Genomic DNA, 14100 nt, shown 5'->3' with positions numbered 1-14100 from the left:
AAAATTTGACATTGTTAAAAAAATGTAGAGAGCAGAGATATCATGGAGCCGCTACTATGAATGAAATATATTCTCAAATCCAAACAAAAATAAATGAAATAAAGAAATTCTATCTTCCTTATAAATTATACGGCACACTGAGCCATATTCTAAATCATACTGCGTCAAACACTAGCGAAATTATTTATAATTAAAAAAAATACCAATTTATTAGTAACAGTATGACTAACAGTGTGCTAAAGGACCCGAAATTCTCGAAGGAAAGCTAGGGGATGTTAGATTTAATAATCACAGACGGTATTTGTTGGAGGAAAAGCATTACAGTTTTTGATTAGGAGAAAAGATTTATAACGCCACGCTTACGGGTTCAAAGGGTGGGGCAAGTTTTGACCTTAATAGTGGGGGCATGGTATATCCTTATCTTGAATTAATACTTATATATATATTATTATACCTATTCATTTTGCGTTTATTCGCGATATAATTACTTAGCCAAAATTATTAATCGTATTTTCTCAATTTAATAATAAATTATCTTCGTGAGTTCAATATCACAGGCCAGATTATCTAATTTAGCAATTATATGTATCGAAACCAATATGGCCTATACTATAGACAAACGATGCCGAATATTAAATGCCGAAATTATTGATATATACTCACTTTTATTTGAAAAAAAATTATAATAGTTTTCATACATTTGTGTAATATCGTCTGCAATTATTTTCGGGCATTAAAGTTATTTATTTTAATGAACTGTCTTTCGAATTGATGTGGTTAATCTATGGAAAACGATAATTTAAAACAAAAAGAGCAGAGGAGTCCTGCTAGTTTTTTTGGCGAGGGAGCCCCAAAAACCTTTACACCTCTGTCTCAAGGGGGGTATTAAATTTAAAAACTACAGCGAAAGTTAACTCTATTTTTTTTAATATTGAATTCTATCACAATCAGTTAACTTCACATAATTTTATTGCAAATATTGCTTTTTTGGTTATATCTAAGGTTGTAAAATTCTCGAGAATTTTTATTGCGGTAACTTTCCCAGTTGGAATAACCGGGGAATTAATGATATCTGATTAAATTGTAAATAAATAATTTTCAATTTTTATTGTATTCAAGTAACAACGGATAAATTAAAATGCAAAAAATAAATATAATAAGAATTTACATTAAAAATACAAAATATATTTGTTATTAGGCTTAGGAAACAAAAACTATTAAATGTAATTATAAGAAACGGGATCTAACTTTTTTTTAAAAATGATTTTTGAAAAATATTTAAAAATTATTTCCTTTTCCTTTCAATTCCTAGAGAATATTCCCTAAAATTTTTGGGAATATGCCCGGATTAAACAACCCTAGTTATATCTTAAAATAGTAATATTGAATTAAATAATTTAAGTGAGATATAACGAAGCATTATAAGATAACCTAAAAATAAAGATGGGGGATCAACAAATATTACCTCAGAATCTATATTCTATAAGTGAGGATGGGTTATAGATGTAGGCTCGTCGGGGGAGCAGGCATTGCATCAGCCGCTGGCTGCCAAATTTAAATTCCTCTATATCAATTTGGATTTTTTTGCTTTATGGATTTCTGACTTATGACGCAATATTAAAAATGTTAATTATTTATTAGTATCAGGTGAATGTATGGACATTTTTGCTCATTTATTATATTTTTGCATTCTAACTCATTAGCCTACGGTGCACCTAAAAACCTAGAAGCATTAAATCATAATATTCCATAAAGGGGGGGGGGGCTCTAAATCAAAATTTCAGAAGCGAAAAATCGCTATATATTTCGTATGTTTTCAACCGCCTTTCGCCAATCATATTCTATTTAACCTTTAAAAATTAATGAGTTAAAAAATATATTATTTTTCTAAATCGATAATTATTTTATTTTTTGGAAATTTGAAATTAAATTTTTTTAAAAAAATCTCGAAATGTTAGCTATGAAATTAATTTGTTATTGTTTTATTTATGATGAAGGCTTAATTTGTTCTTATCCATATCATATCATATTTATTTATGATATTTAATTAATATAATATAATTATATTGTGTAGCGGTTTTTGGTAGAAAAAAAATGAGCAACTCGTTGGTCATTTTGTGGATGTGACGCGTAAGAAAAGCGGAGAGGATATCACTTTTTAGGGTTCGGAAGAGAAACATTTTGTGTTTTCAATATTTTTTTTTATTGTCCCGGGGGCAAATTTACGTGTAAATTATTTTCGATTAATTTTATCAACTTTTTTTCTATCCAAAACAATTTGGATATTTTTTGGGGTAATGATATATGATCCACTTGCTAAAACTACCAAAAATTTATCAAAATGCAATAAGACACATTTATTTAATATATATTAACGGAATCACGTGGTCTAGTCCGATCTATTTTATACCCCCCCCCCCCCCCCCACCAAAGGATGGAACTAGCTAGTTTGCTTTAGGAAAAGCGTATGCTAGATTCGAACTTAGAATTATTACTGAACCGACTAGGCCACAGACGCCACTCGAAAGCATCAGAATTTTTTATATATAAGGATGAAACTACAACGCTATCTAACATTTTTTTAAATAAAACACTAAAAAATCATTAACGTTAAACTCTATACATCAAAATGATATTTTCATCCTACCCTGCATTTCGCGCTAACTGTGAGTGCAGGGGTACAGGATTACCGTAACGGAATAAAATTATTCACCGCATTTCACTAAAAGATTTGGATGACTTATCTTCTATATTGCCTTGAATCGCGAAACTTTTTTTTTATAATTTATACATTTTTTTTTAAAAAAAAAACCATTTTAGCTTATCTTTTCGATTTCTTTATTTTTAAAACATAGTTATAATAAATCTCAAAAAAATTTTTATCAATATAATTTATATTTCGATTAATTATTTTCTATTTATGGTCAAGGTTTCCTCAACAAAATCTATCATCCAAATATAGACGAAGCGTGAGTCCTAGATTTTAATTTATTTATTATTTTTGTACAAATTTTGTAAATTCTGGGAAAAAGAAGAATAACCCCATTTTTCAAATTGAAACTATTTCTTAAATTTATATGGTCGTGCACGCAAATTGAGCGTTTGCCTTTCCCTTAAACGCCGTGCTTGAAACGAGCAATTTGTGTGTCATGTAAAGGGGGAGGCCCATTTTAAGGCTTCCTTCCTGCTATAAATATGATCCTGATTTCCAAAAATAATAATAGGGGAATATTGGGAACTTTCCCTCTAAACGAAGTAGAGCCCTGTATCAGACTCATTTTTTTTTAAAAAATCCGATCCTGTTCGAAAAAATTTCTCCGCCCGATATAATCCATAATTTTAGTTTTATATCTCTGACTGAGTATATCTATTTTTTTTAATTGTCCGTTGAGTCGGAGCCGTTTCTTACGACTCGAGTCGTAAGAACTCGACTTTTTAACAACACTAATCAGGAGTGCATTTAAAAAAAAAGTTATTGTATTTTAAATTGGAAATCATCACGAGATTGATTATTCTTCATAATTTTTAATATTTTTATTATGGATATATATATATAAGAAGATAGTAACGAAGAATTAATAAATTTTTTTTTTTTTTAAATGGGTATAAAAATCTATTAAAACTCAGCAGACTATAATTTAGAAAATAAATGTTCATAAACAAAATAATTTTAAATTGTGGATAATATATGTTAGCGGCAATGGGTTATTTTTTTAACTTTAAATCATAATTTGAGCGCGTTTTTTTTTTAAATTTAAAAAATCGGATTTTATCGGAAATGTATTCAATCATGTTTGGAATACCTACCCTAAGAAATTCAGATAATTTTATCATTAACTTTTGAACTTAATATAATTTATATTAATTTTTCCATAAACACATTGCCGCTAACATATATATAAGAATACAGTGAGGAATTGATCAATTTTTTTAAACAAAAATGGGTATAGAAATTAGTGATCTGCATCGGGCCTAATTTTTCAAACCCGGCCTGAACCCGAATTTTTTTTAAAAAAGTTTTGCCTACCAGGCCTAAATTTATTTAAATATAGAAATTAATTTTTATTATTACTCAAATTAAATGATATATGTTATATGATGTCTAGTTTCTATAAATTAAATCGAATATTTTAAATTTAAATAAAAAATTAACCGAAATTTTTTAAAAAATATTAGGTTGGCAGGGTACGGGCCGGGCCTACTTTTGCAGATCTCCTCTAATAGAAATATTAAAACTCGGCAGACGATAAATCTAGAAAATCAATATTCATAAACGAAACAATTTAAAAAGTTTAAATCTAGATAGAAAAAAAAATTATTCTATCTTTTAAAATAAAAATAAATTTCGAACAATCCAAACAACAGTTCAGGTACAGTGTGCCTAGATGTGATCAACCAAGCCTGGTCCGCTCTTTTCGGTAAAATTTTTTTTGAATATATTATATAATCTTTTTTCCTTATTTATGCCGTTTTATAATGAAGCTGTATGTAAAAAGATAGTTCATGACTAGTGTCGTTAAACGGCTAGATTTGAGCCGATTTTTAAAAACGGCTAACTTAATATTTTAGCTAGAAAAATATTGCCTAAACCTCAAAATTTTATTAATGCATGCCCAAACCTTTGGTGCCATCTATGTGCAAAATCTTCAGGCTTGCATAATATTTTTCTGGTTAAAATATTGAGTTAGCCGTTTTTAAAAATACTAGTCGTAAGTTTTATTTTTCAAAAAAACACTAAAAATTTACGAAATTTAGCGCATTTTTTTATTTGTTAAAGACTTTATAAGTTTTTTTTGACACTATCAATCTAGATTGACGATTTTATTCATTCATTAAAAGTTGTACAAACATGGTTGTTAGCTGTAGACGCCGTTTTAGGGGGGGGGGGTTCATAAACTAAAAAATGACAAATAACTGACTCATATATAGACCCACCATTTTAATAAGTGAGGAGTCAGTCGAAATGATATTGCTAGTCATAATATATGCCTAATCTCTTATTATCTCAGTCAGATAGATCAAAACTTACTAATAGGTCAGTGTACTAAATTCGTTTTATTACATAGTCATCATAATATTATTTTATACTGGAAACGTGAACGATATGCTATGACTCGGTCTAAATCATTTTAAAATTCAAGTTTGCAAATCTCGATCCTACCTTTACAAGTTTTTTCTCGTTATTTGTGTGATTAATAAAACTAGCTCATTTTAAATAAACCGATATCTGCTTGTTTAAGAGCCGGAGAATCATTAACCCCGTCTCCCGTAACTGCTACTATAGCGCTTTGCCTTTGAAAGCCCTCATTATAAGTTTTTGTTGAGGGGATGTCCGAGCGAATACTATTTCAGGATGGTCCCTCAAAACTGCGTCTAGTTTTTCTGAAGACATCTCTTTGAGTTCTGCTCCATGGATTACGCAAGCCTTAGTATCTCTTCATAGAAGAGAGGTGGTTTTTAGTTAGAGTTTAGTGTATATTAGGTTAGATATTAATGTAACTTGTCTAATTTTGACTTTTAATAAATCAGCCCACTTGAATTTAAATTAATATTTTTGATAAAATGAGTTCCTATTAAATATTATAGGAATTGGGAAACATCTGCCCAAAATTTGAACAAAAAAGCCCACTAAAAATATCTCGGTCGATCTCAACCGGGGGGGGGGGGGAGAATTGTTTTTGAATCACCAATCCTCCGAGAAAAAATAAATTAAAACAGTTGACTAGCCATCTTTTTTTATACTCGTAAATGAATGAAATGGGGAACCTCTTATTCATTTTTTTTTTAAAAAAATATTTCTTCGATTTTTTCAGTATCTTGTTTTTTTTCTCGATCTTATTTTAATAAATAATAGGTCATTTTATTAGTATATAATATTGTATCATTTTTTTTATATCAAAAATCAGGGCAGATAACAAAAAAATTTAATTTTTTATTATCATTTTTTTATTGTATTTTGAAGTTTATGTGTTTTTTTGTATTTCACCATAACTTAAATGTATAAATTTTTTAGGGGGCTGTGTGAACCCAAGCCCAGGGCTTCTAACTCGCAATTTATTTTTAGCGAGATTGGGTTCGGTCAATAAAATAAAAAATATTTAATTTTTTTTTAAAAATTTAAATTGGGGAAAAAAACAACCACTATTTTCTAGGAGTATATAATATTTTATTCAAACTACAAATGCAAAATAAATTATAATGTCATAGATATTGATTATCTTATCTTTATGATAATATACATCGCAGTTCACGCTGGGAAAAAATCTCCCTGAAAATAATTCCATGGATAAAATTTCCACAAAATAAAAAGAATCACAAAATACTAAAGTAATTCCTCAAGAAATGCAATATAAGATAAAATATACCCCAAAAATTATATCAACTGAATAGTAAAGCAAACTTTAATAATAAATGCTCAGGCTCCAAAAATATTTTAAGACCTCTCCTAACTGCGGTTCTTTTCAAAAAAGATGGTTTCCGGTTTAAGACCGCTGATGGTTGACTAAACACTGCACTACATACTTCAATTTCTAAAGTGGTTTATCTTTTCAGTTTTTTGCATTTTATAAAATATATATTTTTTAATTTATGTTTTATTTTATCCCATCACAAGACCTACTCAACATTTTTGAATCCTTCTTACCTCAATTACTTCGTTACCCCAATCCGGTAGACCCTCTGAACGGTGATGCCGCCGCTCTTTACTTGCAAAAACCGGAAGATTACAAGCGAAAAATCAAAGGTTATGCTCCCATCATTTTAAAAATATTGTTTTAGATAAGGGATTGGCACTGGTATAAGTCCATAGTTTTACCAATCCAAATCGTTAAAAATTTTCCTATTAAAAGTAAATGCACTTTCCCATTCTTATCGGTCCAAGTTCTGGTTCAATTTTTGATTACGCTACATTTAAAAAAGGAAGGAAAATAGAAACGATGTTCAATTCTGCTTCTAAAGATAAATATGTTTTTTTTTCTTGCGAGACCTCGTAAGTTGGGTAATGGCTAAATGTCGGCTAATTCGGCTCAATCTACAGGCGCGCACAAGAGAAAATCCGTTAACATTAAAGAGTTTTAATTTATATTAGCTTCTTTCAAATGTGAGCTGCTACATTTTTAAGAAAAACCCCAAAGCCAAGGTGATGTTTTAAAAATTCCGTTTAGCCGATTTTTGCTAAAAATATAGTAATAATTACCCAACTATAGTAACTAATAAAAAATTTCAAAACATGTTTAATTAAAAGTTTTATTACTATATTTTCTATCATATTGATGCCTTAGTTATCCAAAATATTATTAAATTTAGATCTTATCATTTTTTTTAAAAAAAATTTGGCAAAAATATATATATATAATTCTCAAAAATAACTTTTATAATATTTTTTTTAAATTATTCATTTTTTTACCAGGTACAATGTTATCATAAATAGCTTTTATATTTTTTCATTTTAATATGACTAGCTATTATTTATACATTCGAATATAATTCTATCTTATATTTTTGTTATCATTGGCATTAATTGTGTGTTTATAAATGAAATAAAGCTTGTTAAAAATGATGCAAACTATTGGATTTCACCAGTTTAGAATTTAAAGCAATTCGTTTCGAATAAATGAAATGAATTCTCTAATAGATCTGGAGAAAACTTGGGATCAAAATATTTCGCCCTAGGCTATAAAGGAGGACCAAAAATAGAGATTCGAATTTTGATAATGTATCATAATGCACCTCAGATTACGAAGAGTAAAGCTCCAACCGATATGATGTTTCAGCGGAAAATTCGAACAATTTTGGATCGATGAATATTCGATGAGAGAAGTCAAAATGCAAAATTTTTTATCGAAACAAAAAATATTATAACGACAGAACACTAAACTGATTGAGTTTGAAAAATGGTCACCAAAAAAACAATAACGAAGGCCCCTGGTTGAATAACCCGGATTGATTATTAATAATAGAAAGTAATGGTTGTGTAATTCATCTTTGTTCGGGGAATAAAATGTGGAGTAAACATACAGATCAATTGAGAGTACTTATTGAAGTATTTTCCAAAAAAACGATTCGGATACACTTGATACCCTAATTACAACCGTTGATTCGGGATCTAACCGCATGCCAATTATCTAATCAAAGTTACATCCTAAGTGCAACGGTTGATTCGGGGTTTAAGGACATGCCAAATATCCAAACGGAGTAGTCGTCATCATCATCTACGGCATTCATATATAGATCTAATATTATTGTATATGTTGTAAATGCTGGATTAATTAATTAAATAAAGCTTATTAATATACGGTCATTTATATTTAAAAAAATTAATATTTTCAGTGTAATTTATTTCATTATTTAAATGAATATATCTCTATTATATGCTATAGGGTAAAATAAAAGGAAGGCCATTACGTTTTTTTTGTTGTCTCCTCTAAAATTTTAAAAATGTTAGATTACAAGGCCTAGGAAGTGAGGCAGCAGATATTAAATCATTGAGGTTTTTTAAAAAAATGTGACAGGGTACATTTTTACTATACCCGTTTTCCCTTGCAATCGAATTCTACTTTTTGGCAGAAAAATAAGAATTACGAATTTTTTTTCTTCTAGCGAAACTTTAGATACTGTTATTTTTAAAACTTTTGCAAATTGTGCAATTTAATTTCTTGCTGAGATGCAGAGTTTGAAAAAAAAAAATTTTAAGATTTGCCCAATAATTTGTGATTTTACCCTGAAAGATTTTATATTCTTTAAAATCACAAGGGATTTATTTATAAAAGATTTGGAATTTTAGGTAAAATTTGATGAAGATTTTTGAAAACTGCTTAGGATATAAGCTAAGGGACTTTAAATACCGACTTTATTTTATAATGTATCTAAATTTATTAAAAAAAAATATCGATTTTAAAGATTACGTCTCAAAATATGCTACCGAAGATGCGATCAAAGAGATTAACGGACCTGACCCCGATAATAGCGGAGCGGAAAGTAGCTCATTGTCGGAATTTTCTTCTGGCGATGAGGACGACGTTTTAGCGCCCCCGGGATCCGGACTGGAACTCTGACCAGGAATGTTTCGCGTAAAAAAAAAATTATGGGTTGAGAATATTCCCATAATTTTTTTTAAAATAATTTATAAATGATTCATTTTTTTACGTCTATCGGTTTTGATCCATCTTTTAAATAACACTCAATGACGACGAAAATAAACAAAAAAAAATCTAATATATAATTTATATACTAAATGTAAGGTAACTTTAAATTATGCCTAACATTGTGAACAAAAAAAAGAAACATCTTATAAATGTCAAATTTTTATGTATATTTATATTTATTATTTATTATTTATTCTTTCAAAAAAAATAATGTGTAATAATATTTATTTTCTTTTTTTCTAATTTTACGTTATTTTTTTTTTTACCCAATCGTTCTCTCACTCTTTTTTTTTGATTTATTCCTTTCTATGCATCTTTTCACTTCCATTCTCCTCCAGATTTGTGCCGCTTCCACCCCATCACAAATTATTTTTATTTTTTTAAAAAAATTACACTCTTAATTTATTATTTACGTTGTTGCAATAATTTACACATTTTTTTTTTGATTGTACCCACCGGTCATTCGTAATTGTTCTTTTATATAAAAGTCAATTGCGGGAAAAATTTAAGCAGTCCGATTTTTAAAAGGTTTCACTTCATTTTTTTAAAAAAAAATCATTTTCAGAAATATAGATTTCGGCTTTTAAAAACAAACAAAGTAACTTGCATCTCTCTATCAACTCTTCTTGTAAATTTATTATTATTTTTTATTATGGTTTGTAAAATATATTTAAAAACACAAAAAAAGATCTCCCATTTAAGACAAAAATAGTTTTAAAATTTTATCATCTTTTTTTTAAAAAAATATTGCTATTAATCTTTTCCCCTTATTATTAATATGTCTTTAAACTACTTCACGCGAACTATCTCAATTTTCCTCTTTTTTCAATCAAACTTTCCTTGAGGGTGATTTTCCCCTCACTTCCCTACTCCTTTTAACTATTCACTTCCCCATTCCCTTGTCCCCCTTAATTTATTTATAATCTAAATTTTTTTTTTTTAAATGAAATATTTATTTATATTTATTTTACTATATTACACAATGATAATAATTTTATTTTTCATAATTGATTTAAAATTTCAAAAAAAAGGCTGAATACGCGAAAAAAAAAATTAATTATAAAAGAAATTTTATTGCCGAAAGAAAAGAAATGATTTTGTTTTAAAAATAAATAAAAATATTTATTTAATATAAAAAATTTACAAATAAAATATGGAAATTTTATAAAAATTGAATTTGGTGTTCGGGATTTAGGAGCCCTTTTTGTGTAGAGGAATGGAAAATGTTCATTTATCTTTTAAGTTTTATAACAATACTTAAATAAAAACTTCGACCAGGTGGTGTGGTTTGATAATGGAATTTAGGAACCTTAAGTTTATTACGGCTTCATATTAGAGGTCTGCAATGGGCGGATTTTTAGCCAAAAAAGCTAGAAATTTTTTTAACCCCCCGCTCACTTATAATTTTTTTAAAAAATTTACCCACCACCCGCTGGCTTATTTTTCTATAACATTTGTGTAACCCGCCCGCCCGCAAATTATTTTAATGGCTGGTTTGGCTCTAAACATATTTTTAATTAAACATATATAATATGCCATATTAAGAAATAAAACTAATTATTTTTAATAAATTAAAGTCCGTTCTGCTCATTTCGCCTAAAAATTATTTAAAATTTATCCGCCCGCCCCCCCCCCCCCATTACTGAAAATTTTTTAACCTGCCCGCCACCCGTCCAATTTTTAATATATTTTATAAAACCCTACCACGCCAGTCTGAAGTGCGGGCATGGGCGGACTAAAAACCTGCTCAATTCAAACTTCTAATTCATATACTTAAATAAAAACTTCGATCAAATGGTATGGTTTATGATGGGGATGAATTGAAACAACAAGATTCGATTGAATATTAAAGTAATATATAATTTTTTTAAGCTCGGCTCAAATTAAAAAAAAAATAAACATATTTTTTGCTCTTCCGACCAGATTTTTTTAAAAAATTTTTGATTTATTTTTATATCCCGAGAATTTATTTATAAAAATTGAGAATATAGCAGCAATTAATGCTAAATAATCCATCATGTAATTTTCCAGTTAGTTAATTTATAACATAAATCATCGCCATTGGGTTTTATATAAAAAAAACATTTTTAGTCCTAGCCAGGGTTTGTTTTATTAGTATTTTTAAGCCAGGCCAGAATTTTAAAAACTATTTTACGGCTCGCTCCGGGCCTATACACCTCTAATATAAATCAATAATGCGCCATGGTTTCTAGACCTGGGAAGGACATTGAGACATGATCTTAAAACGTATATCAGGTATTAAAAAGATTTCCATCTGGGTTGTGAATTGAGATGGTTTAAGATTTATAGGAAAAAATAGTTAACTAAATGTGCAAGTTATCTTAAGTGACTGTTGTGGTAAAAAAAATATATAAATTAAAATGGGAACATATGATGATTGAAAAGGTTAGTAGTATTATGTTAAGCCTGGTTTACCTGAAAAATCTCTACAAAATATAAATAAAATTGAAAACTTTACATCAATTTCTTTTTTCCCAATTTATATATTTCATATAATAAACGCGGTAAATATGCAGTGTTAAACGCTACTTTTTAAAATAGCAAGCTACCGCTACTTTGCAAAGCGCAATTTTTTAAAGTAGCGCACTAAAAGCTACTATTTTCAAAAAGTAACGTTCACGTACTTAAAAAAATTACGATTATAGTGTCCTAACCATTTTTTACAAAAATAAAAGAAATAGAAAGAATTTTTAAAATTTATCTGCCTGCCATATTTCTACTCGGGTAGGGTATAATTTACTCCTCATAGGGTTAATAATTATAGGAGTCTTACTAAACTTGTTTTTATACTTTTTAAATATCAATAAACTCCCAAATTGAAAAATTAACTCCGATTTTTTTTACTTTTGAGATGCAATGTAATATTAAACGCTTTAATAAGATAATTTATTGTTATAATTATTAAGGATCTGAACCCTTATATTTTTGCTGAACCCAAAAAATTTTTATTTTCGGGTTCGTGTTGTAAGAGGTGTACGAACCGATAAATAAATATCCTAAATAATCATTTTAAATTTTTGTCAATTAGAATATTATGCTATTATCTAACACATTATTAAAATGTCAATCACAATAACATATAATTTTCAATTACTATTTTAAACATCCATTTACCAAACTATTTTGTTATTATATTTTTGTGTTATTATTACATAATACATACTTTATTTATATGATATTCTATCAGGTTAATTAAAATATATTTATCTAATATCTATTTAAGTAAATAGCCTCATATTTTCAATATTTAAAATCGTTTCCCATATCTTGAATTGGCGGAAGATTAAAATAAAAATATAAGGAGAAAAAGAATGATAAAAAAACAATAAATTGTAAAGATGTAAAAAGAATGGTTAAAAATGACAAAAAAAATAAAATGTGAAGAAAATATTTTTTAAAAAAGATGATAATAGATTAAAAATGATTTAAAAGAGATTTTAAAAAAGTTATAAATAAAATTAAAATAACCAAAAATGAAAGAAAAATGACATGGATTATTAAACTGACAACAATATAATTTTTTTTTAAATATAAAAATAACGACCTTTCTTTAATGAGAATTTTGATTGATAGAACCTTTTCCTTCTTATAATTGACAATTTTTGTAATTGATACTTTTCCTATTGACTTTTTCCTTTATTTAAAAGGATCTTCCAAGTCTTTGGCACTTTCACCTTTATGATCTTTGGCAATTTTATTTTTTTATTGAACTTTTCTCTATTTTTGAGAGGATCTTTTCCTTCGTTGATCTGACATTTTCCTTTTTTGATTTGGCATTTTTTATGGGCCGAGCGGAACAAAAAAATTAACAGGCCAAAACGGGCAAAAAGTAGAGATGACCGGCCCTCTTAATAGAGATTAGAGAATATAAAAAAATTATTCTAAAATCGAATTTTGTTAAAATAATTTTTAATTGACTTATAATCCTAATGACGACAAATTATTATTGGCAAAAATAGGACATATCTTGTAATGTATTAATTATTGAATCCTATATTTGATAGAAGTGATAATCTAGAAAGTAATGTGTTTTTAATTCTATACCCCAATATTATAAATAGTTATTTATTTTGGTGCATAACTAAAAATGTTTTAAATTAGGTCTTATATATAAAAAACCGGGTTTGGCCGGGCAATCTTAGTGAAAAATCAAAACAGGGCCTGGCAAAAATAAATTCTCATCGAGCCTAAGAATTTTGCCATTTTTAGACCACTAATTTATTATATAAAAATGTAAACATCTTTTTCTCATCCTATAATACAGCAAGTGGTGATGTTGAAGTCTTCCCTACAATTTGATCTAGCTTTTTTTAGAAAATAACTTCTGGTTTGCTTGTAGCATTATGAATGTTTTGTTTGTCGTGAATATGCATTGTGGAAATATATTTGTACATTTATTTTTTTTATGGATAAAATTGCATCGCTTGGAAATACAAATAAAGTTGAAATGGTCGTCATTTTTGAAGTTATGAGCTCTTTTCCTATGGTAATTCTGTCTTTTTCCTTCTAATCGTTCTTCGAGGGCCATGCCGCTAGTCCGAAACTAGTTTTAAAGAAACTTTATATTTATCAGAGACCTGCAGGCACGGCTCTAAGCCCGGCTTGGGTACAAATTTTTTTTAAAAAAATATCTGGGCAGGGCCGTATATTTTAAAACCAAATATTCGAAATCGCCATTATTGGTTATAAAAATCAAAAATAAATAAAATATATTTTAAAAAAATCCGGGCCGAGCCTGAAAATTTAAAAAAAAACAGCCAAGCAGGCCATTTTTGAAAAAAAATCCGTGCCGGGCTGAAAATTTTTTTAAAAAGCAATATGGGTCGGCTGGGCCGTACAAATGGTACCTCTGCAGGCAGTGGCTTAGACAAGGAGGGGAGGGGGGTCGGGGTTTAACCCCCTCCCCCCCATATTTTTTTAATTTTTTTCTTATTGC

The 14100-nt window shown here is 28.3% G+C and overlaps 1 protein-coding gene across 1 annotated transcript in view; it reads left to right on the top strand.

Moving 5' to 3' along the window:
* Positions 1-9335, top strand: part of LOC135923304 (ubiquitin-conjugating enzyme E2 H-like) — a 40552-nt gene extending 31217 nt beyond the window's left edge. Inside the window, exons 4-7 of the mRNA XM_065457976.1 lie at positions 2930-2969; positions 4366-4418; positions 6614-6742; positions 8899-9335. Coding sequence (XP_065314048.1) covers positions 2930-2969; positions 4366-4418; positions 6614-6742; positions 8899-9053 — 377 coding nt within the window. The 3' untranslated portion in view covers positions 9054-9335. The remainder of the gene's footprint in view (positions 1-2929; positions 2970-4365; positions 4419-6613; positions 6743-8898) is intronic.
* The last annotated feature ends 4765 nt before the right edge of the window (positions 9336-14100 follow it).

Source organism: Gordionus sp. m RMFG-2023, chromosome 2, assembly GCF_954871325.1.
Source record: "Gordionus sp. m RMFG-2023 chromosome 2, tfGorSpeb1-WG-v2, whole genome shotgun sequence".
NCBI lineage: Eukaryota > Metazoa > Nematomorpha > Gordioida > Chordodea > Parachordodidae > Gordionus > Gordionus sp. m RMFG-2023.
Note: the sequence above shows the minus strand (reverse complement) of the source record. Positions and strands in the feature narration are given on the sequence as shown.